Here is a 13,108-nt window from a genome sequence, read left to right as displayed (position 1 = left end):
ACGAACAGCCTTCCTTCTAAACCATACACCGCTCATTGCCCCCCCCCACACTTCTTTGGAAATATGCACAAGGAAAAATAGATTTTGCTGTTATCCTAGAAAGTTAAATCTGGGCTCTGGCAAGCCAAGGGTGCAAGCAGATTCCAAACCGTAGGGCCTTTGCCAAGAAGGACCTGCTGACAGCCACAACCTGTTTAAACCAAGGTGGCTCCAGCTGAAGTGCCTCTGATGATGATCTCTATTCCCAATCCCTTTACGGCTATACAGATTAAAGTCAGCACCTTGACTTCTGTTTAGAAATGTACTGGTAGTTAGTGCAGAGTGCAGAACAATTCTGGAATATGCTCCCAGTGTGACACCTGCCTAATAAGCAGCGGGCTGCGTTCTGAAGTAGCTTCTGTTTCCATATGGTTTGTGTGTATTTCCTGTAGTGTGTGTTACATTAATCCAGGCTTGAGGTGACAGGCATAGATAAACTGTGGCATAGTCTGGACCCCACATGAAAGCCACAAATGGAAAAAAATCCCTTTTAGCCAAGGCTGCTACCTAGGCATTCAGGAATAACAGAGGATCTTGGTTGCAATGGATCATGCACGCCTTTGGTCAGGTGCTCTGGTTGTTCCCCCAGCCCACTAATGTTCCCCCTCATGCTCAGATTAAGCCACCACAGCTATCCCTTGTTACAAGATACCTGTGTGCTTGGGGGGGGCTTGTACTTGCTGGGAACCTTTGTCATCTGAGGTCCAGCATTCTTTATAAAGGCAAAATGACAAGAGTCAAAGGAGTGTGTGGAAGTGTTGTTTACCGGCTAGCCCAGGGGACTGGGAGTCAGGACTCCTGGACACGATGCCTAGCTCCCTTCCTGGTCACTGCAATAATTTCTTGTGCCCTCTGTTTACCCTTCTATAAAATGAGGATATCTGCTTAGCTCACGGGAAAGTTGAGACATAGTGTTTATAAAGTGTGTTTAGATAATCCTAGCCCTTATATATAGTGCTTATCAGTAGATCTCAAAGTGCTTTACAAAGGAGGTACCTTTATCCCCATTTTACAAATGGGGAAACAGAGGCATGTGGCAGGAAGTGACTTGCTCAAGGTCACTCAGCAAGCCAGTGTCAGACCTGGGAATAAAACCCATGTCTCCTGAGTCCCAGTCCAATGCTTTGTCTGCTAGACCATACTGCCTCCTGGTTTTGACTGAGAGGCGCTCTGGATGAGCAATGTAGTATTTGTTCCCATAAAAATAAACATTCAGGTATTTTAATAATGCCTTAAATGTAAACACACCTTAACAAAATGTTCTCAGGCCGGGTGGTCACACAGCATTAATTGGGGAAAAGATATGGCAATAATTGCCAACACTGATTACTATTTTCACTTACCCTCAGACTTGGGACTAGATCCCTCTTTGTGAAGTAACTTCTCAGAGGTGTTGAGCAAAGATTTAAAGATGAGCAGGACTTTTTTAACCTGAATGCCCCACCCGGCCCTGTTATGTTGTCTTCCCATATGGTTTGATCTTTAGTGCTGCAGCAGAAGGGAAGATCAGAAAGGCGTAGCCTTTAAATGGAAAATATTGTCTAACCTTTTCGAGCGGATGATAAATGAGGGAAATGGCACATTAATCTTCAAACAAGAAAGGCAAAACTCTTCACTTCTTGGTTTAAAAAAACCCCAAACCAAAACCTGGGTTTAATGTGACCACATTTTTCAAGAGAAGAAAGGTATTCTTAGCAGGGAGTCAAAGCACAATGACAGATATTTCTGATGATAAAAAATGTATGTCCAGGGTTGTGTTTGTGGCTGCGTATCAATCTAAACTTGATGGGAGGCTGGCATTCTGCTGAGTGCATTAGCAGCCTGTAGTGGTCCTTTAACGTGGGAGATAATGTTCATACAAGCTTATTAAAAGCAGTGCTGCACTGGCTCCCATCCATATCCTCCTAGTGAGAGCCAACAGCCATGTTCATCTGCTGGGGTTTGCTCTTAAGAACCAGTACTGACCAGTTCTTAATGCCCTAACAGAGCTCCTGTGGGTTCTAAGGAGATCACCTCAAAAGGGGATTTTTCCTTGTCTTAACTTTTTGGCCCAACAGGATTTTATCAGTTAGATAAGGGCATATTTCACTGTGTTCCAAGAGCATCCTTATGTAACTGATAAAGGATGAGTGTGTTGGTCCTCATTTCTTTAAAGTAATGCAGCCTCCCCCTTCCTCTCCCCCCCCCCCCAACACCGTAAAGCATTGTATATCTGAGTTGAAACACTGCCCTGAATCAGAGTTCTACAAATTCAAGGATTATAATCTGAAGCCTGTGCATAGAGCTGTTTAACTAGTGGAACAGGTGTGTTAAGAATGTCTGATTGTGACCTCAGACTTGTAGGTTAAATCCAAGATCTTGCTCCCAATGTATGTGAAATTATTTTTGATTCCCTCCTCTCCCCCATGTTCTATCTCACAGTGTACCAGTAGATGCTCATGGCCCAAATGATTATCCAAACATTCGAAATCTCTACACTATACAAAGAGTGTAAAGTCTGGCATAGAGTATCTTTCCCATTATTAAATGTGATCTTTTGTTTCTCTTCACACAGATGTCGACATGGCCCTTTGGGTAAATGTGTGCATTGTGTACCACTAGAGGTAAGGAGTCAAACTACACACTTTAACCATCACTTATTTATGTTACTTTCTGAAGTTAAACTTCTTTCTCTAAACTCTCTGTACCTGCTTAAACACTTTTTGAAGCTTTGTAATGGTAGCAGTTCTGAGAGGCAAACTCCTTATGTGTTACCTAAGGCCTCCCGTTCACACCAACAATAGCTAAAGAAACAAAGTTCGTCCTTTGGCTATAATGCTGACCTAGGATTTATCATGATTCATAGGATCATAGAATATCAGGCTTGGAAGGGACCTCAGGAGGTCATCTAGTCCAACCCCCTGCTCTAAGCAGGACCAATCCTGAATTTTTGCCCCAGATCCCTGAATGGCCCTGAAAGGATTGATATCCCTCCCCCCCAGGGCATTTGTTTTTCTTCGGTAATGAATTTATCAGAAAATACTTTTAAAAGCCCAGGCAAACTTTTGTGTGAGAGGTTTTATCTTCTCTCTTCACTTTCACTCTGGATCTCTGTGCCTCTCCTTGCATTCATTTCACTCTCCTTTCCCCTCCCCCATACGGATCTCAGTGCTTCTCCTCAGATTTCTACTGCACCCTATTTAGATTGAAAACAACCATAATGACAACAGATACTCTCAACTGTTTCCCTGGTGCATGCAGAAATGGTTCCCCCCAAAAGCCTACCCAAGTGAGTGTGGTCTCTTCCACCCCATGAGTTCCGAACATTCTTTATTAGGTTGTTTGATCAGCTGGTCTTTTTATTTGTCATTATTTTAAAAGCCTTGTGCCTTTGAGGCTAGCTGTGATTTGTGGAGAAAATCTGTGTTTTGAGCAAGTATGAAGCAATATTAAAAATAGTGTGAAGTCCCAGTGGTTCTGTCACATGAAACAGGAACTGCCATGAAAAAAAGCCCAGAGTTTCTTGATTGTTTCCACGCCGGGAGCCAGTGGAAAGTTGAATTTAGAACACTCATTTGTTCAGTGATCAATGTATTATCAGACAGGTGTCTGACCTGGCTCTCCTTTGTGTGGGTTTTTTGGCAGCCTTTTGATGAAGATTATTTAAACCATCTGGAACCTCCTGTGAAGCATATGTCATTCCATGCCTACATCAGGAAGCTGACCGGAGGAGCAGACAAGTAAGAAACTCACTGCAATTAAGGGAACCTTGTAGCTACAACAAAGTACACAAACCTTGCATGAGTGTTGTTGGTAATAGCTATTATACGGTAACCCTGGGGGATATGAATCCTAAGAAGTAGCTTCACTTTAAACTGTGGCAAGGTAATTGCTTACAAGCAGCATTGCTGAAGTTGGGAGGAAGATCAGGTAGAAGGAAGAAAGGGCACAGTATGATCAAGAAGCCAGGAGTCGACCTTAGGGCGGGATGGACAGTGCTTTGGTGGATCAGAAGAGCTTTTAGACAAAATCCACTTCTACTTTTCAGTTAAGTACTAAGATTTGTAGAAAATCAAAGCTCAGATTCCCTTGGGGCCTAGATCCCCTCTGCCACGGACTCCCTGTGTGACTTCAGGAAAGACTCTTTGCCTCAGTTCTCTGTCTGCAAAATGCGGGTGACAGCACTTCCCTCCCTCACAGTGGGTTGTGAGGATAAACTCGTTACTAGTTTGGGTACCTAGATAACAGTCGTTATGAGGCCCAGGTACGTACCTTAGGCGGAGGAGGTGCCGAACATACTATGTACTTCTCTCACTCAAATAGCCACTGGATGTCAAATGCAAACCTATGGCTGCAAAGCAAGGCCACAAACTGACGTGGTCAGCAGCATTCTGTGCAGGACAGGTCTCTTTCCCTGGAGCTAAGGGCTGGGAACCCATCAGTATTATAGCATGCCTTTCCTTTAAAGAGGAAACAAGTGGAACCTTCCCCTCATACTGTGGGGAGGTTGTCTTGCTGAAACGAAACTTTCAAGCATGGATTCTTTCATTTTAAGAGAACTCCAGCTTGCACAAAATTTTGTGCACATAAAAGGAAACTAATTTTGGTCGTGCCGTGTAACACGTTCCTTCCCATGTGCAATATAAACTGTTTAAACTACAGCCAAATGACTTTTATCTGCATTTCTGACACTTTTGCTGGAGCCACCAGTTTACTGGAAAGTTGTCCAGTAGTTGGAGCAGAAGGGCTAGGACTCCTGACTTCCATTGCTAGTTCTGCTACTGAATTACTGTGTGACTTTGGACAAGTTGCAGTATCCTATAGAGGTGCACAATGTCTGTTCTGTGCCTTGCTGCTTGACTTGCTCGATCCTGTCTAGGAGGCAGAAGGTATTCTAATATGCTAAAGAAAACCCACCTTTCTTCTGATCTTATTCAGGGGGAAGTTCGTTGCACTGGAAAACATCAGCTGCAAGATTAAATCTGGATGTGAGGGGCATCCTCCCTGGCCAGAAGGCATTTGCACCAAGTGTCAGCCGAGTGCTATCACTCTCAACAGACAGGTGAGTCTTGGCATTGACTGTGCTGAGGTCTCTTTGTTCTCTACACAGAGAAGCTGTTATTTACCTTTTTTATTTCTGAACGGGAGAAAACATCCAGGAGAACAGCCATCTTGGTGTTTGGGAGCCTTTGCATATTGTCAGTTGCTAGGGAAATGGCTGGTTAATGTCTTTCGCTGCTGCAGAGAGAGACTCTGAAATGTGCTGGGTTCAGTAATTTCCCCATAGTGCAGAGGAGATCTGCATGGACCTGAACTGGGATGGTGCTTCTCAACTCTTCGCCCACATGGGACCCGAAAAACCACTTGCAACTTCCTGTTGCAACCCATTGAAATTCCATCGTGTTTTGCAGTCAGAAAGGATTGTGGGATTATTGGCCTAGCAAGAAGCCAGAACTGATTTTGGGCGCTGGGTATTCTGAGTGCTTTCCCCTCACCCTGCCTGCACTGTGTTCTGCTCTGGTGGGCAGGGATGTGTGGTGCAGCAGCAGGAGCTTGGAGCAGGGAGGGATAGAGCAGTCGTGGGAAGGAGGAGTCAGGGAGCAAGCTAGCTGCCCCTTCCCTCCCCTTGCTCCAGTAGGATTCTGACTCTTTTTCCTTAATTGTTGGGGGACACCCCAGGCAGGTCTGGAGAGACATAAGTGGACTGGAAGCAGGCAAGCTAGTTGATTATATTGGTCTGGAATCAGGGCGTTGGCCTAAAGCACTCTTGTTTTCTATCTAACAGAAATACAGGCACGTTGACAACATAATGTTTGAGAACCACACGCTTGCCGATCGCTTCCTCGACTTCTGGAGAAAGACAGGGAACCAGCATTTTGGGTACTTATATGGACGATATACAGAGCACAAGGACATCCCTCTGGGTATCAGGGCTGAGGTAGCTGCCATCTATGAACCTCCACAGGTAAAAATAACTCAGCAGAAGAATGTCGTAGCTTTATTTCTGAAAGATGGCAATCAGGGACTGGGGAACCCACTTTGTTCAGGACATCACGTGATGTTTCCTGCAGTAGATCCTAAAGGGAAACTATCAAGATAAATATCATATATTGTGAGTAAATGTCTGTGTTAATAGTGACATCTTAGATTATTACCACTGAAATTACCACTCAGATTTGCTTTTCACTGTTTGTGTTATATGATTTTTAGTTGCCGAAGCACAGGGAAGTGCAAAAGGAAACAAAGTGCAAGTGACTTCCTTAGAATGGGTTTGGCTTTCAAGTTCTCTGTGAAATTTTTTGGGTTGCAAAGGCTTCAGTGGGGAATGTTTGTTTCAAAACATGTTCATAGAAATATTTCTGTTGCCCTCAAATGTTGTAAAAAGTCTACAAAACCAACGTTTTGGGTCAATATTGCATTGTTTCTCTTTATTAGATAAGAATCGGTCATATAGAAATCTACTGTAGCTATGTGGGGGTGGGTAGGTCTGTTTGGAGCAGAATACCTCAAGTTTTAACTTTACACTGTCTTGGTAGCCTGCATTTTAGACGAGAGTAAATTAGGGTTTGATTTTACCTGACACTGGCTCTCTTTCTGCCGTTATCGTTTCAAGCTCTGTCAAGTTTGATGATGAGCCGGCCAGCACCTTGATGCAGACTGTTCCCGTGCACTACCTTGACCCCCACTTTCATATTTTAACTTCTACTGTGGTGTTTTGCGTCTTTTGGTTGTAAACGTAAAAGTTGTAAAAGTCACTAGGTGGCGCTAGTCACTGCCTAAGAACCCTTCCGGCCTTATCTTTAAAGGGTTGGACCTCAGCCTGTTTTAGTGAAACCAAATACATAAAATAGATTTTAATATAACTGAATCAGACCTTAACAAGCTGAAGCTGTGTGCGTTGAATGATGTAATTGACAATGTCTAGTGCTATAGAGAGACAAGTGGGGAAGGGAATTTCTTTTATTGGACTAACTTCTGTTGGTGAGAGACAAGCCTTCAAGCTACACAGAGCTCTTCCCCAGGTCTGAGTAGCTCAAAAGCTTGTCTCTCACCAACAGAAGCTGGTCCAGTAAAGGATATTCCCTCCCCCACCTTGTCTCTCTCGTATCCTGGGATCAGCACGCCTACAACAACACTGTATAGTAGTGTCGAGTATGAATAGTACCTCAGGAGAGCAGTGTGCGAGGGCATTCAAAAATCTTAGGCTGTGATTTTTAAGTGCCTGACTTCCCACTGATTTAGAATGGAACTGAGCAGCCAGATTTAGCCTTCGTCTACATTACCACTTTTGTCGGTCAAGGTTGTGAAAAAACACCCCCCCGACTGACATAGGTTTCACTGGCAAAAACATAGCCACCGCTGCTCATTGGGAGTGGTTTAGTTACGCTGTCAGGAGCGCTTTCTCCTGCCAGCAAAGAGCAGCTACACAGGAGACCTTACAGTGGCGCAGCTGTGCCTCTGTAAGGTCCATAGTGTAGACGTAGTCTTAGTCTCTCTAGCAATGTTAAGACTAGCAAAGGGTATTGGAGGTATCTCCTTGTATAGTTGCTCACTGAAGGGCTGCATTATACACAAGGCTTCATCATGTAACATGGCGTCTGCAAGTAAGGGTACAAAAATGTGAAGCTGGAGTGGTATTTAACTTCTCTTTTTAAGGACGAAAAAGCCCGCTAGGGTTATAATGAAAAGCAGCAGGTGTTATATTTCTGTCAAGCCACAAGTGCCTTCAAGTCATGTTTAAAAATCTCCTTGAAATCCACACAATCGAGGAAGCTGAGTGTTAAAACTTTGGCATCTGCATCAGTTTCAATATTGCAACATAGAAAGAGAGATAAAGCCTGCCGTGCCCAAAGACAGATTTTTAGATCAAGTTTGACTCTTCACGTCCCGTCTATTGTGAATTCAAATTGTATGTGTTTAGTGTGTGATAGGCATAGTATGTATATGTACACACCCTACTGAGGGAGGTATGGAGCATGAATTTCATTAATCCTGATATTTGTCATTGGATTCACTAGGAGTAAAGTCACAGTCAGTACTGAAAGTATCATTCAGCTCTTTGAGAATTGATTACTGCATGCGCATGTGAATAGCCTTTCAAGCCTTTAACAACTCTGCTGGTTTTATTAAATGCCAGCACAGCCAAGCCCAGCTTGTTTGCACAGTGTCATTATAAGCCCTTTATAGGGACACACAAAAGCATTGGAAGCCAGTGCAGCTTGTAGTGTCTTTTCCAGCACCACGATGGTGTGTAAGGTAAAAGCGAGGAAGCGTCCTCCACTGTCCTGGAGAGAGAAAACTCTGCTCTTCTGTCTGACAGAGCATCTCAGCCCCGCTCCTCCCCAGCCCAAAACCCAACAACAAAAACTCCTGCCTTTGAAAGCACATCCAGATGGCTGAATCTTGTTTTCCAGAGCTGAGAGGAAAGCCTGAGTGTGCTCTTGGATTCACCAAGATCCTTCCTATGTGCTACTCTAACATTTGAACAAACACAACATGAGCCTAGACTTGCCAAGTCGAACAGGGATACAGAAAAATGGTCTCCTCTATGCCTTTCTCTAGAAGTGCTCCGAGACCATAGCGATGGGTTCAATGTGTAATTGTCTATATAGAGCCCCTTTGTTCTTGCTTTGCAGACTAAGCCTCAGGACTCCTGTGAGGTGGGCATAAACTGGCTTTCCCAGGGTCCTCACAAGTCAGTGGCAGAGCTGGGAATGGAACTCAGTAGCTGAGTTCCCAGCCCCCTGCCTCACCTACTAGACAATCTCTCTTGAAATGGTCAGAATGATAGAAACTGGTTTGCTCTGGATTTTGAATGTTCTGTTTTATGAGCCAGTTCTGTTGTTTGCTTACAGATTGGCACACAGAACAGCCTGGAGCTCCTAGAAGATCCGAAAGCCGAGGTTGTGGATGAGATTGCTGCAAAACTTGGCCTGAGAAAGGTAGGAAAATGTTCCTGGCTAACATGTGTCTGGGACAAGGGGTTCTTGGGTCTCTCTCTGCAGCAGTGACTCCTCTCACATCGGTTCTCCCTGGCTTGATGGGGTTAAATTAAGGCTGGGCACATTTTGAAATCTAGCTTATGTTTACTTGGGGCCAATAGCTCTTATGCTTCCAAGTGTTAAAGTAAAATAAGAATTTTTCTCTGTGCATAAATACTGAGCAGTACAGCAGGGCTGTTCCACTCAACTCAGCAGTCCTCTGTCTTGAATGACATCAAAGGGATTAGAAGAGTATCAAAGGGATAAGAAGAGTAGTTGAAACCAAACTTCTCCTTGCTTTCCCCTCAGATGAACACATTCTGTAACATCTCTGGCAGGTGCTAATTTGGCATAGTTGTGGTTTGCGTTTTCTTGCGGGTTTTATTCTTTCTTTGAGATGTTGTGTGGAGTTTTTTTTGCTCAGGATTCCAGCTATCAAAACCACAGTGCCTGTTTCTCAGTATTCATTTGGGGCTATATGTGGCAAGAATTATCTTGTGTACAATTTAGATGTGGAGTTCAGCTTTTAGTCCTTTATGTCTCTTGTATCTGCAACCTGTCAGTGATTTAATCAAGACACATGGATTTCAGTGTCCTCTGTATGCAGATGACTTTCAGATCTATATTTAATTTTCCAGGCTGTCTGAGGGTATCACTCACAATGCCATGCTACCACTAAGTATTGAATGTTCTGAGATTTTCTGATGTTGAATATTTTCAAGCTGGAGGTCTTGCTCAGAGGCAGGAGTACTCACACGTCTGTGGTCAGCTCTCTTGCTCTCTCAAGATAAAATCTGTGTCTTACTGCCAGTGTCTGAAGCAAGGAATCTGTGGATGTTATTTGACTCCAGTTTTTTCTTTGTTCCTCACATTGGTTCTGTTAAAATCACCAGGGTTAAAAATTACTGTTACTGACTGTTGGCTGCAGATCTGCGGTGCATGCTCCATCTGTTTCATGGCCTCCCTGCGAGTAGCAGCATTTCTTAGTTGAACGGCTTGATATTGGAGAAGTGAGTTGCAAGGGAGGATTTGAATAAAGAGTATATCTGTAGTATATGAGCAGTGAAAAGGTATGAATAAATTGCTTCTCTGAGCAGAGCAGGCTGGGATTGGGGCTACTTTAGAATTGAGTGGGAAATGTTAGCTTTATGTTAACGAGTGACTACTAGTGTCAGAAAATGAAATCACTGAGACATGGTGTCATCTCCGGGTGTTGCTGATGCTGTTTCATTCTGAATATTGCACAGCAAATGGCTTTTTGCTGTGGGGGAGGTGAAGGAAGGCCTGGAGCCTCCGGGTTTTTCCATGAAAAAATTCCCCAGCAAGACATAAAGAACTGCAAGTCCCCTCCGCTGGCTAGTTGACATTACAGATGTGTAAGTTGTGTTCAGATGAGCACGACGCATCTGGGAGAGTCATTTCCGTCGGGTGCTGCACAGCAGGCCCTCACAGGGAGGCTGGAGGAACATCTCGTACGAGTGAAAGAGACTGCCTTTTAAAAAAAAAGGTGGGGGGTTGTTTTGTTTCAATTCAAAGGTTGGCTGGATATTTACGGATCTGGTCTCTGAAGATACACGGAAGGGGACTGTTCGATACAGCAGAAACAAGGTGAGAAGCAAGAGCATCAGTAATTACTTTCTGTATTTATTGTTGTTTATAGAGCATCATAAATGCAGGCTCCGCCCAGCAGAATCCTGCCCTGAAGAGCTGAAACGGATGACACAAGTCTAGCCAATGCAGTGTAGGGTGGGGTGTGTATGTTGGAATTACATTGTTTCATGGTGCACCTGGCTCTTCAGAGGCATTTGAAGGAGTAGCAGTGTGATCAGTGAATGCTGATTGGGAGCCCACCACAAGCATATGAAGCAGTACAAAGTCTCCTTCCCCCACTCCTGAGACAGAAAGATTAGTTAAGAGACACTTTGGCAGAGTGTAGGGAGCAGGAGCAGGTTCACGTAAGGGGTGAGACTTTGGTGAGCAAATCAGAATTGCATCTTCTGGAGACTGCATTGCTGTCTAAATAAACCTCAGAGTGCTTAAAGTGTAATATTTGCATGGTGCTTTTTATCTTCAACCATCCTGTCTCCTTGTGATGTGTCAATATTATCTCCATCTCCCAGATGGAGAAACTGAGGCACTGGGAGGGGAAATGATTTACAGGACAGAACCAGGATTAGGACTCTGGCCTAGTCCCCTGTATTCAGTCCTTTATGCCCTATGTTAGTAGTATTCCAGGCACAGCTCTCACAGATGCTGTACTCAGAAGCATATTTTTAGCAGGGCACCCTCAATGGCAGCCCAGTGAAATGGAGGTGGGGCACATCTCATCTTGCCGTGTTTTGGTTTTGTTTTTCCCTAGGACACGTATTTTTTAAGTGCAGAAGAGTGCATCACTGCTGGAAACTTTCAGAACCGGCATCCCAACATATGTCGCCTGTCTCCAGATGGTCACTTTGGATCCAAATTTGTCACTGTTATGGCTACAGGTATCAACTGGCACAGAGTTGCCCTTAAACCCTCGTTTCCCCTGGGATTCTCTCTTGTGGTCACCCCAAAGGAACATGCACTTCTTCCCCATCAAGCTACAGGCTGTCCTGACCACCTGAAATCTTTCAAACTGTCTCCCATCAGTCCTAGTAACAAGTTTTAGGTCATTCTCAAACCCATCAAGTACAATAGATTTCCCTTACTCCATGTTTCCCTAGGCCCCTTTAATGCTGTTAGGACCAATGGAGTGTACACCCCCACCCACACGCTCTCTTACTTCACCTCCATAGAATTTTCAACCAGGAGTGAAAAGAATTAGTATTAACAACAAATACCATATGGTGAAAGGGTGACGGCCTGTTTGTTTCTTAAACGTTACAACCTCTCTTAAAAACGTGCTCTTGAGATTCCACAAAAAACAGCAGCCCGAGTCCCTGGCTAGGGGGTATGGACTTGTGGAACTCGAGACCCGATTCATAAAACAGATTTCAACCAGTTGAATGCAACTGTGCTCGGGGAGGCACTTCTCTCTCAAGTGCCCTATCTCTTTTTTAGTTACTTGGAGCTAATAGAATTATAATACCTAGTGCTTGCATCACGTGCCACATCTTCAGAGCATTGTGCACTCAGTAACCGTGCGTCTCTCCAGTGAGGTATAGAATGAGTATTGACGCATTAAGAACTGAGACCCAGAGATGGTGACTGGCCATGGGCTGCCAAGCCAGGACTTGAACTCAGGAGTTCTTTACTCCCTGTCCAGTACTCAGTCCGTTAGTCCATGCTAATTAACCTCTTCTACGTTTAGCTCCATAGGAAGAGTGGAAGAGGCCAGAGTACCAGATAGAGCACTGCTGTGCATGAGAAGTGGCTTTGACTTCCCCGCTCTTGCGACCCAGCAGCGGCGATGTATTCTAGACAATTTGGGGAACACCATTCTCTAGCTCCCAAAGGTCTTATGTACAGGCCCCGTAAGCTGAAGCGATGGAGGCTGCAGTACTGGGACACAAGAATTTTGGGGTCTTGAAAGTTACTTGTGATGGTTCACTGTAAAGCCAGGCACCGTTAATTCCCTCAAGTATCCATCAGTGAGAAACAGATACTAGAAAAAACCTTCAAAGTGAAACTCGGAATCTTCCTAAGCGTGTGAAATGTTTTTGTTAACTAAATAAAATATGTAAAGTAAAGCATCTTGCAGGCTTCTGTCACATGAGATTTTTACAGAGACCCTCTGAAGAGTACAGTAGAATACTCTGATACATATGGCCAATTCATGGAGGCATTGGCATGTGCTGGGGAAATTACAGCCTTAAAAGTTCAATCTGCCATTCGGTTCCAAGATGACACAGATGTTTTTGTTTAAGGTTTCCCTGAACCAGGTTCTGGGGGTCTATTTTAAACAATGAAAAAAGCATGAATTCCAATGTAAAGAACCAAAGTGCAATATTATATTGCCTCCTCTGAGCCCCAAGCTTTATAGATGTTTCTGGGGCCTTTTTCAGTAAAAGGTCCATGTGATCAGACAGCTGCCTCACACATTCCGGGCTGCTAAACACATTCATCTTTTCTTACAAGATAAATGTGTATATCCCTTTTTAAACAAGGTGTTTTACTGAGGAAATGGT

The 13,108-nt window shown here is 44.1% G+C and overlaps 1 protein-coding gene across 1 annotated transcript in view; it reads left to right on the top strand.

The window, feature by feature from the left end:
• NPLOC4 (NPL4 homolog, ubiquitin recognition factor) overlaps positions 1-13,108 on the top strand; it is a 42,233-nt gene that overhangs the window by 9,322 nt on the left and 19,803 nt on the right. The window contains exons 5-11 of the mRNA XM_073312048.1: positions 2,594-2,642; positions 3,664-3,758; positions 4,957-5,080; positions 5,804-5,983; positions 8,874-8,960; positions 10,536-10,607; positions 11,359-11,485. Of these exons, the coding sequence (XP_073168149.1) occupies positions 2,594-2,642; positions 3,664-3,758; positions 4,957-5,080; positions 5,804-5,983; positions 8,874-8,960; positions 10,536-10,607; positions 11,359-11,485 (734 nt within the window). The remainder of the gene's footprint in view (positions 1-2,593; positions 2,643-3,663; positions 3,759-4,956; positions 5,081-5,803; positions 5,984-8,873; positions 8,961-10,535; positions 10,608-11,358; positions 11,486-13,108) is intronic.

This window comes from Lepidochelys kempii, chromosome 14 (assembly GCF_965140265.1).
Source record: "Lepidochelys kempii isolate rLepKem1 chromosome 14, rLepKem1.hap2, whole genome shotgun sequence".
Lineage (NCBI taxonomy): Eukaryota > Metazoa > Chordata > Testudines > Cheloniidae > Lepidochelys > Lepidochelys kempii.
Note: the sequence above shows the minus strand (reverse complement) of the source record. Positions and strands in the feature narration are given on the sequence as shown.